The sequence below is a fragment of the Squalius cephalus genome, assembly GCF_949319135.1.
Source record: "Squalius cephalus genome assembly, chromosome: 19".
Lineage (NCBI taxonomy): Eukaryota > Metazoa > Chordata > Actinopteri > Cypriniformes > Leuciscidae > Squalius > Squalius cephalus.
Genome location: NC_137140.1, coordinates 34376905 through 34395020, shown reverse-complemented (window position 1 = coordinate 34395020; position 18116 = coordinate 34376905). Strand labels below are relative to the sequence as shown.

At 36.7% G+C, this 18116-nt stretch overlaps 2 protein-coding genes across 2 annotated transcripts in view; both read left to right on the top strand.

Moving 5' to 3' along the window:
• The window catches only part of LOC307147407 (uncharacterized protein), a gene marked incomplete at its 3' end in the record, with an annotated part of 29958 nt that extends 24946 nt beyond the window's left edge, over positions 1 to 5012 (top strand). Inside the window, exons 3-4 of the mRNA XM_079852141.1 lie at positions 3619 to 4038; positions 4594 to 5012. Coding sequence (XP_079708267.1) covers positions 3619 to 4038; positions 4594 to 5012 — 839 coding nt within the window. The remainder of the gene's footprint in view (positions 1 to 3618; positions 4039 to 4593) is intronic.
• Positions 1 to 18116, top strand: part of LOC307146823 (alpha-tectorin-like) — an 84953-nt gene that overhangs the window by 55235 nt on the left and 11602 nt on the right. The window contains exons 2-10 of the mRNA XM_079851125.1: positions 14276 to 14418; positions 14602 to 14880; positions 15005 to 15100; positions 15185 to 15338; positions 15500 to 15753; positions 15844 to 15990; positions 16077 to 16656; positions 16783 to 17366; positions 17465 to 18029. Coding sequence (XP_079707251.1) covers positions 14276 to 14418; positions 14602 to 14880; positions 15005 to 15100; positions 15185 to 15338; positions 15500 to 15753; positions 15844 to 15990; positions 16077 to 16656; positions 16783 to 17366; positions 17465 to 18029 — 2802 coding nt within the window. The remainder of the gene's footprint in view (positions 1 to 14275; positions 14419 to 14601; positions 14881 to 15004; positions 15101 to 15184; positions 15339 to 15499; positions 15754 to 15843; positions 15991 to 16076; positions 16657 to 16782; positions 17367 to 17464; positions 18030 to 18116) is intronic.

Sequence of the window (18116 nt, the reverse complement as noted above, 5' to 3'; positions counted from 1 at the left end):
CAAACATATGTTAAATTCATTTAGCAGAGATACAGATCTTTGGGCTTTTCAATTTTTAAAAAAAAAATGTACAGACTCTAAATACATTTTCAAAGGCTGCTTTAAATTGAGCAAACTTGGGTTTTGAGTTACTCCATTAAAAACGAAAATGAAAACTGTAAAATAAAAGAGGAATTAAAATGAAAACAAAAATTTACATTTGAATTTGAAATACAAATACAGTTTTTACAAAGCTCTTTATTAATGCTCACACAATAGTGACATTGCGTGAGCATTAATAAAGAGCTTTGTAAAAACTGTATTTGTAGGTTTTTTTTCACGTTTGGCTTTTCATTTTAATATTGGCAGTCTTGCCTCGAGACTGTAGTGAAAATGAAATGTGAAATCACCAATTGCATTTTATTTTTCAGGGATGATGCACTGTCACCGTGAAAATGAAATCATTTAATTTCATTCTCAATTTTGTCACAAATTTTGCGTACAGTTTTCTGTAATGAAATTGTTAATCTGGTTTTAATTTAAATTTTAATCATTTAATTTATTTATTTAAATTTGGCAGAAAATGCCTTCCACATCTCCCTATGGCTTTCTTAAATTAAGATGTAAATCATTAAATAAAGAATGAAACTCAAGCAAATGCAACTTGCCCTACACTAGGAATAAAAACGTGGAACAATCCATTAACAATCAGTGCAAAAGGTCTTCCCCTGCAATAAAATCACAGAGCTAATATAGCCTACCTTAACTTACACGCAGTGCTGGGTTAGTTACTAATTACATCACTGTACTAATCACTCTCTCTAAAAAGTATTGCATTACTTACTTATTATTACTATTTACTTATATTTATTAGGCTACTATCACAATCTAAACCAGTCGAACAATATAAAAATAGACATGAAGAAATTTAAATTCTTTCAAATAAATAAAATTGCATAAATTATTCTTGAACTGACCAAAGTATCATAAGAATCATAAGAGTGAGACACTCAAGAGCGCTGAATAACATCAGGTGCCACTACTCATCCTAGCAGAGCGGAAAACAAAGTAGACAAACAAACAGGCAAACACAAAACAACATTATGATTAAGCATATTTTTAACGGAATAGAATTAGGAATTATACGCAGATTATGGTACATTGTGGAAAATAGAAAATGAAATACAGAATATATAACAAAACTCCTTCAAAAAGCAATAACAGAGGTAGAAAGATGGTCCATTACATCGTTTTTTAAGTTGTTAGTAAATCAAACTGTATGGTTTTCTCAAAGAAAAATATTCCTGAATCCATTAGAAAAAGTGTCAGTATTTAAGCACTTAGGATTATGGTTTGATAGCAAATACACATGGAGAACACATATGATAAAAGGAAATAAGTTATAAATTTGATGAGGGCTGTATAAGGATGTGGATGGGGTGCAGATAAAACAATGATTAATATATACAGAGGTATGCTAAGACACATTTTTGATTATGGTTGTACATTATATAGAGCAGCAGCTAAATCAAACCTGAAAAATTGGATATAATACAGGCTAAAGCTTTAAGAGTATGTACCAGAGCACTTCGATACTCCAAATAATGCCTTAATGACAGCAACAGAAGAACAATCAACACAAGATATAAGAAGAAACAAGATATCCCTGGCATATTGGAGTAGATTGGAAAGCAAGAAACAAGAACATCAAACTAAGAGAGTACTAGAAGACTGTTGGGAATATAAAATACATACAGGAAGGGATTTTGGATGGATAATAAAAGGTGAAGTAGATACATATAAATTATGTGTTAGGACCAGTAACAAGAAAAATCCCACCATGGTTGTTTCCTATGGCAAAGGTAGATGGGTCTCACTTTATATTAAGTGGCCCTAATAACTGTGAACTTACATGGTAACTGTGTACATAGTATGTAACTACAGTGTAAGTACACATTGGTACATAGTATCTACAGCTGTAATATTTGTGTAACTACACATATGTAACAACCCACAGAATGGTATGTGTAAGTAAAAATATATAACAGGAATTATGTAACTACAATTTTGTAACAAAAATTTGTATTTACAGAAGTTGTTCCACTTCCACATGCAATCTTAAATACTGCAGTTACCAGTTTGGATATGCATTTATTTAATTTCAAACCATGTCAGTATGTTAAAAGCAGATTTAGTTTCACAGTGGCAGAGTTTTTCTATTTTCTTATTTTTTTTAGGCAGTCTAAAGGACCCAGCTGCATGTACACTAAAGGTTTACTAAAGAATCTGTTACACTGTTGAGTGTAATTTGTATCAATAAACATTGTTTAGCTTTACAATTTTTTTTTTTTTCTCTTTTTGCAGTCCTCTATACTTTATTTACTGAGAAGTGATCAATGTTTAATTCTTGGTAATTTCACCCATGCAATTGTTAAATTACTTTTTAGTGGGAAGTTCCTATGAAATTATCATGTAATGACACTGATGGTACACTGTAATTACCTTAACAATCACACTTTATATTAAGTGGACAGTTCCTGCAGAGCTACCATGTAAGTACACTGTTATTATAGTGTTACACAGATGTTTAGGTTTTGCATATTACACAGTAAGTTGTGACCATTTTACACTTTATATTGAGAAGACAGTTTCTGCAGAGTTGCCATGTAAGTACACTGGTATCACAAGGGGAAACTTTAGTTGCAATTCAACATTAGTCCTGCCAGTCATAAATACATGTTATACACATAGAAATCATCATGGTTTCCATAAAGTTTCAGTGTATTCCAAACTGGTATCTGCAGAATTTAAGACCGCTTGTGGAAGTGGAATAACTTATGTAAATACATATTGTTGTAAATACATACAATTGTATCTACACAATTGTAGTTACATAATTCATGTTACACATGTGTACTTACTGAAGTGAAAAAAAGTGTTGTTACTTACACATACCATTCTGTTGGTTGTTACATATGTGTAGTTACACAAATATTACAGCTGTAGATACTATGTACCAATGTGTACTTACACGGTAGTTACACACATGTAGTTACCATGTAAGTTCACAGGTATTAGGGCTACTTAATATAAAGTGGGACCAGTATGGGTAAATCTAAATAAGAATAAAGAAATACATGAAAACAATAGTAAATTATATATAGAGAAATACGTACAAGACAAATATTTTTCATATTTACAGACGGATCAAAGATACCAGAATCTGGGGTGACTGGTAGGAATATATATTCCAGAATTTGAAATAAGCATATTCAAAAGATTATCAAATAATTTAGCAATATATACAGTAAAATCAGTCGCAATAATGGTTGCATTACAGTGGACAGAAGATGTTAGACCAGATAGAGTAAAATATGTTCAGACTATGTCAGCACTTAATAGTTTAGTATCAAATAAATCCATTAGAGAAGACATGTTAAACGATATAACAGTACATTTGTGAGAGAAGGGTATAAAGGATACACTTGTTGAAGGTTTAATCAGTTTATCTAATGCATACCAGTTTTACCACCCCAATATCTTCTCTTTCAGACAGACAGATGTTAGATGTTTAACTGTACTCTTGTTTTTGACACCTCAGTGAATGAGTGAATGAGTCTTTTTTATTTATTCTCTCAGAACCTACAACTTCCATCTCTGATCCATGCTATGATTATAACACTCTTGATGAATATTGGAGAGACATACGGCAAAACTCATATCAGTACTCTGGATATGATGACACTCTTGTTGAATGGAGTGGCTGGTATCGGCTGTATCTGAATGGAGAAAGTGCCCAGATGTCTGAGTGGTGTGTGAGTGATGCTGGATGTGGTGGTGAAACTGGACTGTCTCTCAACGGTTCTCATCCAACACTTGAGGATGGAGTGGAGACCCGTGAAGTCGTGGGAACTCATGCATGGTGGTGGTGGGGGTATTCCCATGAGTGCGGCGCCTACAATTCCACATCCATCCGAGTCAAAGCCTGTCCAGGAGATTATTACGTCTATGAATTTGTCAAACCCATCATATCATCCCCTCGGCCTATGTACTGTGCAGGTACAATATTAACTTTTTTCTTTGGGATATTTGTTATGATTATTTAATTCATTATAATGAGCTCTATCTGTTAGTTGATTTAACATTCATCTTTTGTTTTATAAAAATAAGCATGTTTTAACTAGTTATAATCAGTGGTGTGCAGTTCATTATCTATTCTGTATAGTAGGTTAAGTTACAGATCAATAGCACCTAGATATCTTTGTTACACAATTCCTCAAATTACACTTTAGGCCATTTGCTTGATAATTAATATGTATACTGTTTATGAACACATTATAATATTACTCAGTCTCTTATTGCAGTCAAGTCTTTATCAGAAAAGTCTTATTTGCATAGTTTTTAGCAAATGTTTGCCAATGTTGCTCTGCCTCTACAGGCTGCTGTCAGCTACTGTAGACTTGCCCCATTTTGAGCCTGAAAGTACACAGCTGGTTAGAATATAATTGTTCAAAATTATGTAATTAACTGTCATAATAGGTTTTAGGATATAATACTCTTGTATATACAGTATAGGCAATATATTTAATAATACTTTTGCAAACTCCATGACAGTTGCTTTCCAAAGCATCAGCAGTGATCCCTGCTACAACTATGAGTCTCTGGATCGTCCCTGGAGAGCCAACAATGAAAGTGGAGATTACATTTGTGATAACATGTTCTCCTGGAATGGCTGGTACCGGCTTTTCTACTATGGAATGGACATCCGGATGTCAGAGACCTGTGTTAGTTCATACAGCTGTAACACAGACATCAATCTGTGGCTCAGTGATCCTCACCCTCAGATAGAGGATGGAGTGGTGATCAGGGAGGTCTGTGGTGATGGTTATTGGGGAAGCTGCTGTGATTATAAGTCTAGACCCATCAGAGTGAAAGCGTGTCCAGGCAATTACTATGTCTATGAACTTGTGAATCCACTATTCTGGTGGTGTGCAGGATACTGTACAGGTACTGTGCTTTTCTCATTTATTTAAGTATTTCAAAACTTTTTGTAAATGATTTCTGAATGACATGAATTTCATTCTTTTTAGATGTCAACTCTATTTCACTGCCAGTTTCCACTATAAGTCCAGATATATTCACTGGATCCAGCATCACCTTGAGTAAGTTGTAAATAATATGAATGAATATGTAAGTGTTATTAAAATTTAAAAAAAAATGTTTATGTATATACATTTTCACTCTTATACAGTCATAGTGTTTAAAAAGGTTTATGAATCTCATGATTATCAAGTGTTTCACTGGTTCAGATTTGCACATGTGAAGTTCATCATTGAAATATAACTAGTTTGTTTTGGTCTCATCATCTCTCAGTAACAGATTATGACCCGTGTAATAACTACAACATACTCGACAACTACTGGAGAAGCACACTCAATTACTGGTCTAGTTATGGATACATATCTGATCATGATGACACTCGTGTAGAATGGGATGGCTGGTATCAACTCTTCATTAATGGCTTGAGTGCTCAGATGCCTGAGTGGTGTATGACTTACATGTCATGTGGAGGTTTTAGTTCTCTGTGGCTTAATGGCTCTCATCCTCGGCTAGAAGATGGAGTTGTTACTCGTGAAGTTTACGGCTCCCGTAATGAACAGTGCAGTCGCTACAGATCCAACCCGATCCAAGTCAAAGCTTGTCCGGGAAATTATTATGTCTACAAATTTACCAGACCAACTCTTTCAATCCCAGCTCCTGTATATTGTGCAGGTACATTCATTCATCTTTATATCTGACATGCTTGTCATGAATTGTATTGATATATATTTATATTATTCATTTGAATATATTTAATCTTCAATATATAATGCTCTCTTTCTATTTTTTCCTTAAAAGTACCTTTCTCCACCCCAAGTGTCGATCCCTGCTATGACTATACCAGTCTGGATGAGCCTTGGAGATCCACAGACAACTATTACTATAATAACTATAACTACTATAGTATGTGTGATTATAATGTGGAGTGGAATGGCTGGTACAGGATGTTCTACAATGGTGAAAATACTCAGATGCCAGATTCATGTGTAAATCAGTACACGTGTGGCACTAGTGAACCACTGTGGCTCAACGGCCCTCACCCACAGCTGGAAGATGGAGTGGTCACCCGTCAGGTCTGTCTCTCCTCATGGAGCGGCTGCTGTACTTACACATCCCATCCTATAAGAGTCAAAGCCTGTCCAGGAAATTACTATGTGTATGAGTTTGTCAAGCCAATATTTTGTGGAGCTTACTGTGTTGGTGAGCACTTACTCGTATGATCTTCAGCCATTTACTTTTCTGAATTCTGTTTGAATTGAATTGAAATGAAATGATTGTTGTTAATTTAAAATGTTCCTAATACCAGATGCCTCAAACCAGACCATCTCATCAACAACAGAGACGATCCCATCCATAGAATCCATTACTCCACCAATCACAACCACTGGTAAAGTCTTGCTTCCTTCATAAACTCTCTTGAGCATCTTCTTGGACATGTATTTTTATTAAACATGATCTCTTGAAATATTCCTGTTAATCAATCACATTAAGTAAATTCATAGCAAAATTAATTTCTGCAGAAAATATTTACAATAATCACATTAGTAAAAAGCAATACAGCTCACAAATGATTATGCAATTCAAACTCTATATATTTTAATGTAAACAGAATGCATTTTTAGATAGAGTGAAGTACTGAAACTTTGTTAATAGTGAAAACTAAACCACCAGTGTTTCTCAAACTCAGTTCAAAATCCCCTGTTTGCATACCCCACCATTAGAAAGAGGGAAATTACTGCATGTACAGACAGATACATAGAGTATATATCATTTACATACAGTTTTATGTCTAAAATAACCAAAAAACATAGTAAATGATATTGATGCAAAGAACAACAATATACTAAAACACTATATCAATGTATAAAAGGCTATCAAATATATATATACACATACATAGTGCGTTCATAATTATTATGCAAGTTGACATGCTGATAATTTTTTTCTCCAAGCACATTTTACCATTTCCAAACCACTCCAAACCAATTCCAAACCATTTTCCAGAATGGCAACCTATCTGGAGTCTCCAGAAGTACAAAGGTGTCAGGATCTCAGAGATTTTGTTATGGAAAAGAACTAGGGCTGAACAATACATCGAATTTTCATCGTCATCGCGATATGAACTCGCGCGATGAACACATAGCAACAGACAGCCTGACACGATGAATAACACCTGGTTCAGATCATAGGTGTCATTTACACTGGTGACGCTGGCGACATGTCCCCACCACTTTTTGAAATGGCTGATTTTGTCCCCACCACTTTTTGAAAGCATTTGGTTAAAATGTTCTGAAAAATCAAGCGAACCAAGAAATGTTAAAGGTTTATTTATCAATTATCACTTAAAATACTACTTAAATCCATATTACTATCACACGAGCCAATGGCAATTAAATGCACGGATGCATGCATAGTCAGATTAATGAATGAAATACAACTGTTCACGAACAGAAGATTGTATTTGACTCATGCTGCATATGCATACGCAATGACAATTATGCCTACAGTAAATATAGAGTTATAACTACTATTAGAGTTGTTTGCATAAAATGCATCATGAACATTCACGTTTACCCTGTGATAGGCTACAATTTATCTCCATAAATACTATTTTCTCAATTCTGTGTATATATTTTTACTTACATCAATTGCTCGATCAAAATTATCGTCACATATTTTACATTTATATTTTTTACTGTAGGTACCTGTAAACAATTTAATATAGGCTAGTTTGTGTATATTTTACACGTAGTACAATACTGTATACTGCTAATAAACACCAGACAAATAAGGATTTATGAAACAGATCTATACTCATCTCACTTGCACAAAATAAATGCAGTAATAGAAAGCATAGAAACGCACAGGTGAAATGCACTGAAAATTATATGCATTTAAAAATTTGGTCGGGTTGAAGTGATCCCTCCGGATCTTCTGTATCAGCCCGTACCGCAGCGTCAACGGGGAATGCATGAAAGCTGACTTCTCTGTTGTAACGTGACAAAACGGTACATAACAGCACACAACGATGAAGTGCTGAGGCTGTCACCCTCTGAAAGTCAAGTCGCCTCTCTTGAATCCTAAAAACACTCATTTTGAAAAAATATCTCTGTGGTAATGCAGCAACTCGGTCGCTGTTGTCTCTCGCTCTCGCTGTCAGACTCAGATCACCGGAAGTTTTCACTGGAAGTACTGGCCCACACACTCAAGTTGGAACGTCAACGGTCACCGTGCACAGAGCGAATTGACCCTTCGCACACACACACATATTAGTTAAAGTATGCAACACATTTTTTCCAGTTTAACGCGTTAAAATGTTTAACACAATTAACACAGCATCCATTTTTTTCTGTTATTCTTTGGCAAACGTTACATTATATGATCACACTCTTCTTTATGCAAATGCTTTTAAACCATTCAAGCGTGAAAGCGCGACAAGACAGAAGAGGACACCATTGTCCTGTGAGCACAGAAAGACACGAGCCAGTATCGAGTTCTCTTTCGCGCTTGAACGAGCAATAACACACACAATTGTGCCAAAAGGTCAGTTTTGTCAAGTATCCTCATAAGAGCAGTCTTAAATGAGTTAAAAAAAAGTCGGAATGAACGTAAAGAGTTGTGAGAGAATGAGACACGTGTGAAATCCGCGTCTCGGTCAGTAGCGGCAGATCTTAGTGATAGCAGCCACTAATTCTATCTGTCATTAAAGGGTTAGTTCACCCAATAATAAAAATTCTGTCAGTAATTACTCTCCCTCATGTTGTTCCAACCCCGTAAAACTTTTGTTCATCTTCAGAACACACATTAAGATATTTTTTATTAAATCTGAGAGCTGTCTCACTGCTCCATAGGCTTCTCTGTAATTGAAACTTGCCGGCCCAGAAAGTCAGAGGTGGACAGTAACAAAGTACATTTACTTGAGTACTGTACTTAAGTATACTTTTTGAGTATCTGTACTTTACTTGAGTATTATTTTCTCTGGAAACTTTTTACTTTAACTTCACTACATTTGAAAGACAAATATCATACTTTTTACTTCACTACATTTGTGTCAAGGTCCTTGAGTAGAAAGTAGTAACATTAGTCAGGGGTTGCATATTTGGTTGGAAATGAAAGTCAGGTTGACGTCAGAAACCCGACGTCATATTGACGTCAGCATCCGACGTTGGATTTTGGTTGGAACGTCTGTCCAACATTGGAGATTAACGTCAATCTGATGTTGGATTCTGACATCAACCTGATTTTCATTTTCAACGTTGGGGTTGGTCCTCTAAATTCAAATTTTGTCATTGTTTTGGAGCACACTAGCTTATAGATAACAGTAAAGCTAACACATTCATACTAAAAGCCAAAAAAACTTTAAATAGGGCACTCTTTGAGGGAACAGCCATTTGGGTGTCCAAAACCATTGTGGACGTTATTGAGTGACTTATTCAATCTCACATTCAATCCCACTACTGGAACTGTGTTCTAGAAATAAATGTGATATTGATATGAGGGTAGGCAGGCATAGATTAATAGGCATAAGGTACTGTAAGTATTACACACAACAATGCAACAATAATAAAACAATGCATTGACATTTACTTTTTACTTTTGATACTTAAGTACTTTTAAAAACAAGTACTTCTGTACTTTTACATAAGTAAAAATCAGTCTTTAAAACTTTTACTTGTAACGGAGTAATATTTGACCAGTAGTATCTGTACTTTCACTCAAGTAAGGAAGTTGTGTACTTTGTCCACCTCTGCAGAAAGTTAGTAAAGACAATGTTTAAAATAGTCCAAGTGACTACAGTGGCTCAACCTTAAGTTTATCAAGTGACGAGAATACTTCACTTATACAATACAAAAAACAAACAAAAATAACAACTTTATTCAACTATTCATTTTCCTCTGAGTGAGTTCACATTGTGTAACAGTGCAGCGCTTCTGGGTTGTACAACGGAGGCTCACTATTGGCCAGCATCACACACATGACCAGCGTCGAGCCTACATTCTGAGACATACAACCCAGAAGCGCTGCGCTGTTACACTATGTGAACTCACTCAGGCCCACACAGAAGAAAATGAAGAGTTGAATAGTTGAACAACATGAGGGAGAGTAATTACTGACAGAATTTTTGGGTGAACTAACCCTTTAAAGTTAATCAAAGAACAAAGATCATTGCTCACTGCTCTTGACTAAATAACTGTTGTCGCTTTAATAAGGATTAGTCTATATTTAATTTATAATTTATGCATTGCAGACTGTTTGATACCTTTATTCAATTTCTGTAAATGTCCTCTCTGTTAGACAGGTAGGAAGGGCAGAGGTAAATAAGACATTTATTATTGGTTTATGTGAGGATTGTTTTAAGTTCACTTAAATTAAAAGTTATTTTTTTAAGCCTAAAAAATGTAAAACAAAATTGGTAGCTTTCAACTACACTGTAATGTTGAATGGCTATAATGTTTAGAATTGTAGTAAAAAATCATTTCCATCCAGATATAAGTAGCTGTATTAGTATCTGTTACGATCTGCTCCGAGACATGAAAGTTTAGATCCAAACGCAGCTTTATCTGAGGGCAATCCAGAGGTGTAATCAGGCAAGGGTCATACACAGATGCAGTCCAAACAAAGAAACAAACAAAACAGTAAGGATGGCTGACGCGAAACAGTCGTTCCGAAGCTTTGCGAGATCCCGAAGCGCAGATGTTTCGAAACACTGATCCGAAGCGTGATTCGAAACACCCATGTCACGTGACTATGACCAAACGAAGCCTCGAAGTGTTTCACTAAGTGTTTCATCAGGTGTGGTCCGCCGAATCAGCGTTTGATTGACACGGTCGGGAACAGACCACACAATCGCACATCTGTATAAAAGTGAAATCAACGCATATTGACCTCGTGGGTTTTTGTTTGGGAGTTTGATTTTGAGATAGCGGATTTTATTATATAGTGACATAGTGAGATTTGATTAGTTAGGCTATTTAGGCTTACATTTAAATTTACACAACACATTGACTGATAGGCTAGAGACTGACAGAGTATATAGTGACACATTAATACATAAATATAAATATAGACAGCTAGATTAATAGATAGATACAGATAGATTATAGATAGGCTACATATATAAATATCTAGATAGATTATAGGTAGATACATATAGATACATAGATTATATCTAGGTACATATCTAGATACATAGATAGATTATAGATACATATCTAGATACATAGATAGATTCATATAGATAGATACAGATAGATAGATTTGGTTAGATAGATAAAATGGAGGCTCCGCAGTATAGAGATGCCGTACATCTGTGGTGTGGGAGCATTTCCGTTTAGAAACCCCAAATAAAGTGAGATGTGTGTATTGTGATCGGCAGCTAGCCTACTGCAACAATACATCATCCATGATGCGCCATTTGAGGAGCACTCATCCTGCCATTGTGCAGGGTGCAGAGGATGGTATCATTACCCAAGGCCTGCAACTGACACTGCTGGGCCATCTAAGCAATGCACTGTTTGAAATATAATTATAATTGAAATATAATTACAAACTTTTGGGACACTGTTTAGAAAGTCCATAGCCCTATGCCCTACAATCTAATGTCCCAATCACAACTGCCAATCATGTTAAAAATAGCTTCAATGTGAATATAATATAATATAATATAATATAATATAATATAATATAATATAATATAATATAATATAATATTGTGTGAATATACATTTTATAGGTCTACATATGAGACACACAATGCTACAGCTGATGCCACAGTGGAAGTGAAAAAATACGTCAGCAATGCATATTTGCCCAGAACTCATGATCCACTAACTTACTGGAAAGAGAGAGCAGTAATCTTTCCTCATTTGTATGTCCTAGCTAAAAAATATCTTTGCATGCCAGCAACAAGTGTCCCTTGTGAGAGAATTTTTTCAAAGGGTGGAGAAATTATCTGTAAAAAAAGAAGTAGGCTAAGTCCTTCCACAGCAGAGAAATAATATTTTTGAAAAAAAATCTCTAAAAAAAGTGAGACATTGTGGCTTGATTTCTTTTATTAATATTCATATTGCAGGACCAAAATAACATTATGCACAGTGAGGAGCCTATAGGTTACAAGCTTCACATATTAGAAAAATACAATAATAAAAAAACAACACATTTTTTTAATGGCTTGTCAAGGTTGTTTTAGATCAACACCTGCAAGTGACCACTAGGTGTCACCGTTGAGACGGTTGTCGGATTGATTCGAAGCCTCGAAACAATATGGCACATTTGGTTCAACTGTTTCATTGCTTCACGAGGCCTCGATCTGGCCATCACTACAAAACAGGCAGGGACCAGAGGCAAAAGAGTAATCCAGGGAACAGGGCAAGAAATCCAAAAACCAAAATACATGAAACCAGGGAAACCGCTCAGCGATGCAGTGTAACACTTAAACAAGACTTCGCAGTAAGTGAATGAATGAAAATGGTATAAATAGACTGAGACTAACAGGATGATGAGACACAGGTGAATGCAATCAGTAAATGAGGTACAGGTGAATGTGATCAGTGATAAGTGATGATGAGTCCGGGCAGTGAGTTATGGGAAATGTAGTTTGTGAGTGATAATAGTCTTATGTGGAGTGCCCTCTGGTGGCTCTCAAGGGCACTCCAGCTGGTGACCGTTACAGTATCATTGATACTGGCCTTTAAACAAGTATTTAAAATATACTGTCTTTATGTTGTCTACATTAATTTGGAGATTAACTGGAATTATTACATTATAAAATATGTAAAAAAAAAAGTGTTTTTAATCGTGATTAATCACAGAAAAAAATGTGTGATTAATCTAGTTTTTTTTTTAATTGATTAACAGCACTTATGGCTGAAATATATATGTATATATAATAAATTATATAGCACTATATAAGTGCTGTCAATCGATTAAAAAAAAAAAAAACATTTTAAAGTTGAAAGAACAAACAAAATTCTCATTTTCAATCAAGAGTGAGAATAATGTTTTATAAGTGGAAATAAGTGGAAAAGTGTTTTGAAAACACTGACTTCTTGAAGTCCATTTGCTTGTAATACTTGTTCTCCATTGCAAAGGGACTCAGATTTGGCTGTTTTTATCTTTTTGTCAGCTAGATAAAAGAAGTTGTTCTGAAAGCTCACGACAAATTGTCTTCAGCTCCAGCTTAAAAATGCAAATGAAACAGTGAGCTTAAGTAAAGAGAGTAAACTGTTTCATAACATAACCACTACAAAAAAATACACATAAAAAAAACCCATTAATGTATTAATTCTGCAAAATATATATTTGTAATGTTTCCATAACAACAGCTCCCCCTGTTGACCCCTGCTACAACTACAATGATCTGGATGATTCATGGAGAGCCACCAACAATCAACATTCCTCTCAAATAATGTGTGACACTTCAGTCAGCTGGAACGGCTGGTACCGTCTCTTCATTCAGGGTCAGAGCGTTCAGATGCCAGACACATGTGTTGATGAGTATAGTTGTGGCACTCATGCTCCACTGTGGCTGAACGGAGGACATCCAACAGTTGAGGATGGAGTGGTCACTCGAGATGTCTGTGGTCACTGGAGCAATCACTGCTGCGCTTTTCAGTCCAATCCCATTAAAGTCAAAGCCTGTCCAGGAGATTATTATGTCTATGAGTTTGTGAGCCCAACTGCCTGCCATTTGGCATATTGTGCAGGTAAATATATTCACATGAGCCCTTTGTTTATGTAAGAGATAATTGCTTTTTGTTTAATATTAATAATTTATTTCAGATTCAAGCAACATAAACACTACCACTACTACTGTCACGCCAGAGACAACCACATCCGAAACTACAACAACAGAAACTACAACCATGGACACTACAAGTGGTAATATGATGTATTGTGTTACAATATGGAAATCAGAATAATATTATGGGTTTGTGATGCATGTAAATGATTTAAAATAATTTATAAAGCTTTATAGGCTATTATTTTATGTTATCATATTAAAGTGATTTAGCCATAGGCAAGAGGCCAAAGGTAATCACAACCATGCAGATATAGGTCATAATGCTGTATCATATGTATTTCATTATGCAGAGATCGCAAATATTATGATGGGGACATTAAAGTAAATTAAATTTAAAAATGATGACTATGGCATTACTAATAAATATTCAATACTGTTTTGTGTTTCTCTCAGACAATGGCATCAATATTACGAGCCGATTTTATCCATTTGGAACTGGAGACTCAGTAAATGGACGCATTGATGATGGAAGTTCATCAGTTATATACCTCCAGCAGCCATTTATATTTTTTGGGCAAACATACAACCAAATTTATGTAAGTCAATCTGATTTGAAAGGATATTGGAATATGAGTGTCTAATACATATGTCTATAAACTCTCTTTGAGAAAAGGTAAATGGGAAAATGACCATTTACTGCTGTTTAAAATACTGTTGCAAATAATTTAGCATATTTTATAAGTATCCTCCACATGATAATAAGACCTCTTCTATTTCAGGTTAACAACAATGGACACTTGACTTTTGACGGGGCATGGTCCAGCTTCTCTCCATACCAGTTCCCAGCTTATGGAGGGAAAGACCTCATTGCTCCATTCTGGACAGATATTGACAACCGTTTGAATGGTGTTATCTCATATCAACAGTACACCTCTGGCAGTGTCCTTACACAGGCGACCCAAGACATAAACCAATACTTCCCTGACTTGAGTTTCTCTGCTTCATGGGTCTTTGTTGCAACATGGGATAGAGTTGCATACTACTCCAGTTCAGGAACAGTAAGTAGAACAATTTGGTACCATGGAGACCGTCATGTGCCCATTTAAAAATAAAAATCAGTATACCACATGTTTTTTTGCTTCACTAAAAAAAATATATTATTATTATTTGTATTTTTTTAAGGAAACATCTTTCCAAGTGGTTTTGATTTCAAACGGCCATCTCTCATTTGTTGTAATGAACTACGGTGCAATCGCTCCAACGCAACGATATATACAGGTAGGCACAAGATGACATTGATATGATGTATTGAACTGTTTATGACTAAATAATCAGACATCTGAATGTCTTCCTTATCATTAGGCTGGTTATGACACCATCGACTCAAGTCACCATTTCTCAATTACTGGATCACTCCAGAATGACATCACAAGCCTACCATACAGCAGCAATGTCAATGTGCCAGGCAGATGGGCCTTCAGAACAGATCATGGAACACGTGGTTGTCAGTTTAATGGTAAAACTTATTTTCTGATTGCATGAAATATTTGCTATTTTCTGGAAGACTATGAATGACTTATTCCAATGTAATTATATCATGCTAGTGAGCCATAGGTGAAGCTTTCCAGTATTTACACATTACTTTTGGTGTTTATATCCATAAACTCTTTGTTATAGGTTTTCCAGTGCAGCTGGGAGACTCCTTCTGGAGTGATTCCACCTGTCAGCAGAGATGCACATGTACCAGAAGAGGACTCCAGTGCAGCTTTGAGCCCTGTACTTATTCCCAAGCTTGTCGTCCAGCTGCTTTCCAATACTCTTGTCAGAACATTCAGAGACAAACATGCACCATCTCGGGTGATCCTCACTACTACACCTTTGACAATCAGATATTTCACTTTCAAGGAACCTGCACATATGTTCTGTCTGAGGTTAGTAATGCTGCTATGGGTTTCCATTTAGTGTAGAACAGATTAAAAACTTTTTTTTTTTACTTATTCTGAATTTTTGGCATTGTTTAGGCTTGTGGAAATGGTTTGCCGTACTATCGCATTGAGGGGAAAAACGAGCATCGGGGTAGTACTCATGTGTCATGGACTCGGATGGTCAGAGTATTTGTCTATAATGAAGAAATTGAATTGGTCAAAGATCACTATTATGAGGCAAAGGTAATTATCACTGTATTGCTGTAGTGTTGAGTTGAGTTCAGCTATCCATCCATCTTCCTAATTTCTTTTTTGTCAACATTGTCAAGGTTAATGGGACCTTTCTAGCAACACCATTCAGCCTCCACAATGGATCCATCCAAGTCTATCAGTCAGGGTTTTCCTTGGCCATCAGCACAGATTTTGGTCTCCTAGTGACCTATGATGCATATAGCTATGTCACCATCTCTGTTCCTTATGACTACCAGAATGCCACATGTGGTCTTTGTGGGAACTATAACCTACATCCTGAAGATGACTTCCGTTCAGTCTCTGGGGAGATCTTGAGCTCAGATGTTGATTTTGCCAACTCTTGGAAGGTAGAGGGGGACACCGATCCTGAATGCCATGATGTCAGGTGCACAGGTCTCGCTTGTGCAGTTTGTACCAGCAGTGAAATGAGCCTTTACAGTGACACAAATCACTGTGGAATCCTGGGAGATGTTTCGGGGCCTTTTGCATCTTGCCATTCTGTGTTTTCACCACAGACCTACATAGAGAACTGTGTCTATGATCTTTGCTTAGGAGGAGGTTACCAGCCTATTCTTTGCCAGGCTCTCAATGTGTATTCTGCTCAATGCCAACAGCAGGGTGTACAACTTGGACAGTGGAGACAACCAGGCTTTTGTGGTAAGTACATTGTTATGTTTTTATTGAAAGTAAGTTTGGCAATCAGATGAATGTAACTGAAATATTTGTGCAAGGTGAAAGATCCAGAGTTTGATGCATATTTGAATTTCTGCCCTACATTTACAGAAATCTTATGCCCTGAGCACAGTCATTTTGAGTCTCATGGAACAAGCTGCCCTGCAACTTGCACTAACCCAGCTGCCCCAATAAACTGTCCCTTGCCCAATCAGGAGAGCTGTATTTGTGATGATGGGTACATCCTCAGTGCTGGACAATGTGTGCCTGAAGTGAACTGTGGCTGCACATTTGAGGGCTTCTATTACTCTGAGGGACAGTCAGTAGTGCTGGACGAGGACTGTGGGAGACAATGTGTTTGCAGTAGAAGGTCAATGGTCTGCCATCACCACCAGTGTGGTCCAGCAGAGGTGTGTGGACTCCATAATGGTGTGAGGGGCTGCCGACCCATCAGTTATGCTACCTGTTCGGTTGAAGGCCTGGGTTCATACCACACATTTGATGGACAAACTTTCAGATACCCAGGAGCTTGTGGACTGACCCTTGCAAGAGTGATGGGGCCATCCCAACTGCCATACTTTGTTTTGACAGTGGAGAAAGTTCCCAGAGGCCTTCAAGACTTTTCCAGGTTCCTAAATTTTGAGGCAGGAGGAACTCATGTTTCCATTGAATTGGGAGAAGGTAGCAATGTACAGGTTAGCTAAAGAATCTTAGTTTGTTATTCATTTGGAGCAGTTTTACTATATTATTTAAAACTAATATGCTAGATCAATTAACTTTATACTGTCCTCAGGTGGATGGACAGATGGTTGGCCTTCCCATCAGTGTTGGTTCCAGTCAGATCCACATCTATCACAGTAGTGTGAGGGGTTTCGTGTTGGAGACAAACTTTGGAGTGACCATTAGAGCTGACTGGCCGCATATTGTCCGAATCACGGCTCCAACCACTTACAATGGTACACTTGGAGGTCTGTGTGGGAACTTGAATGGAAATACTGATGATGAATTCTACAGCCCGGATGGTGTCCTGCTGGATGACTCCCAGCTATTTGCAGATAGCTGGCGTGACGGATCCCTGTCAGCCCACTGTGAGGACCCAGCTGACATTTGGGAACCAGGACTTTATCAGAACAGAAGCGAGTTCAGTGAGCTCTGCAACATCATGGCAATGAATGATGGACCATTTGCTGAGTGCAGTAGAACACTAGACCCTTGGCAGAGGATTGAAGACTGCATTCAGATGCTGGAGCGGACGGAGGGTGCCAGGGAGGCTCTATGTGAAGCCCTGCGAGGGTACACACTACACTGCCAACAGAATGGCATTGCAGTTGGAGAGTGGAGGACCATCACTCACTGTGGTTAGTATCTTGTGATGTGATAAGATTTTCAGAATTAAAAGTATATATCTTCTTCAAAATTCTGATCATTCATTGCTTTTTCCATCC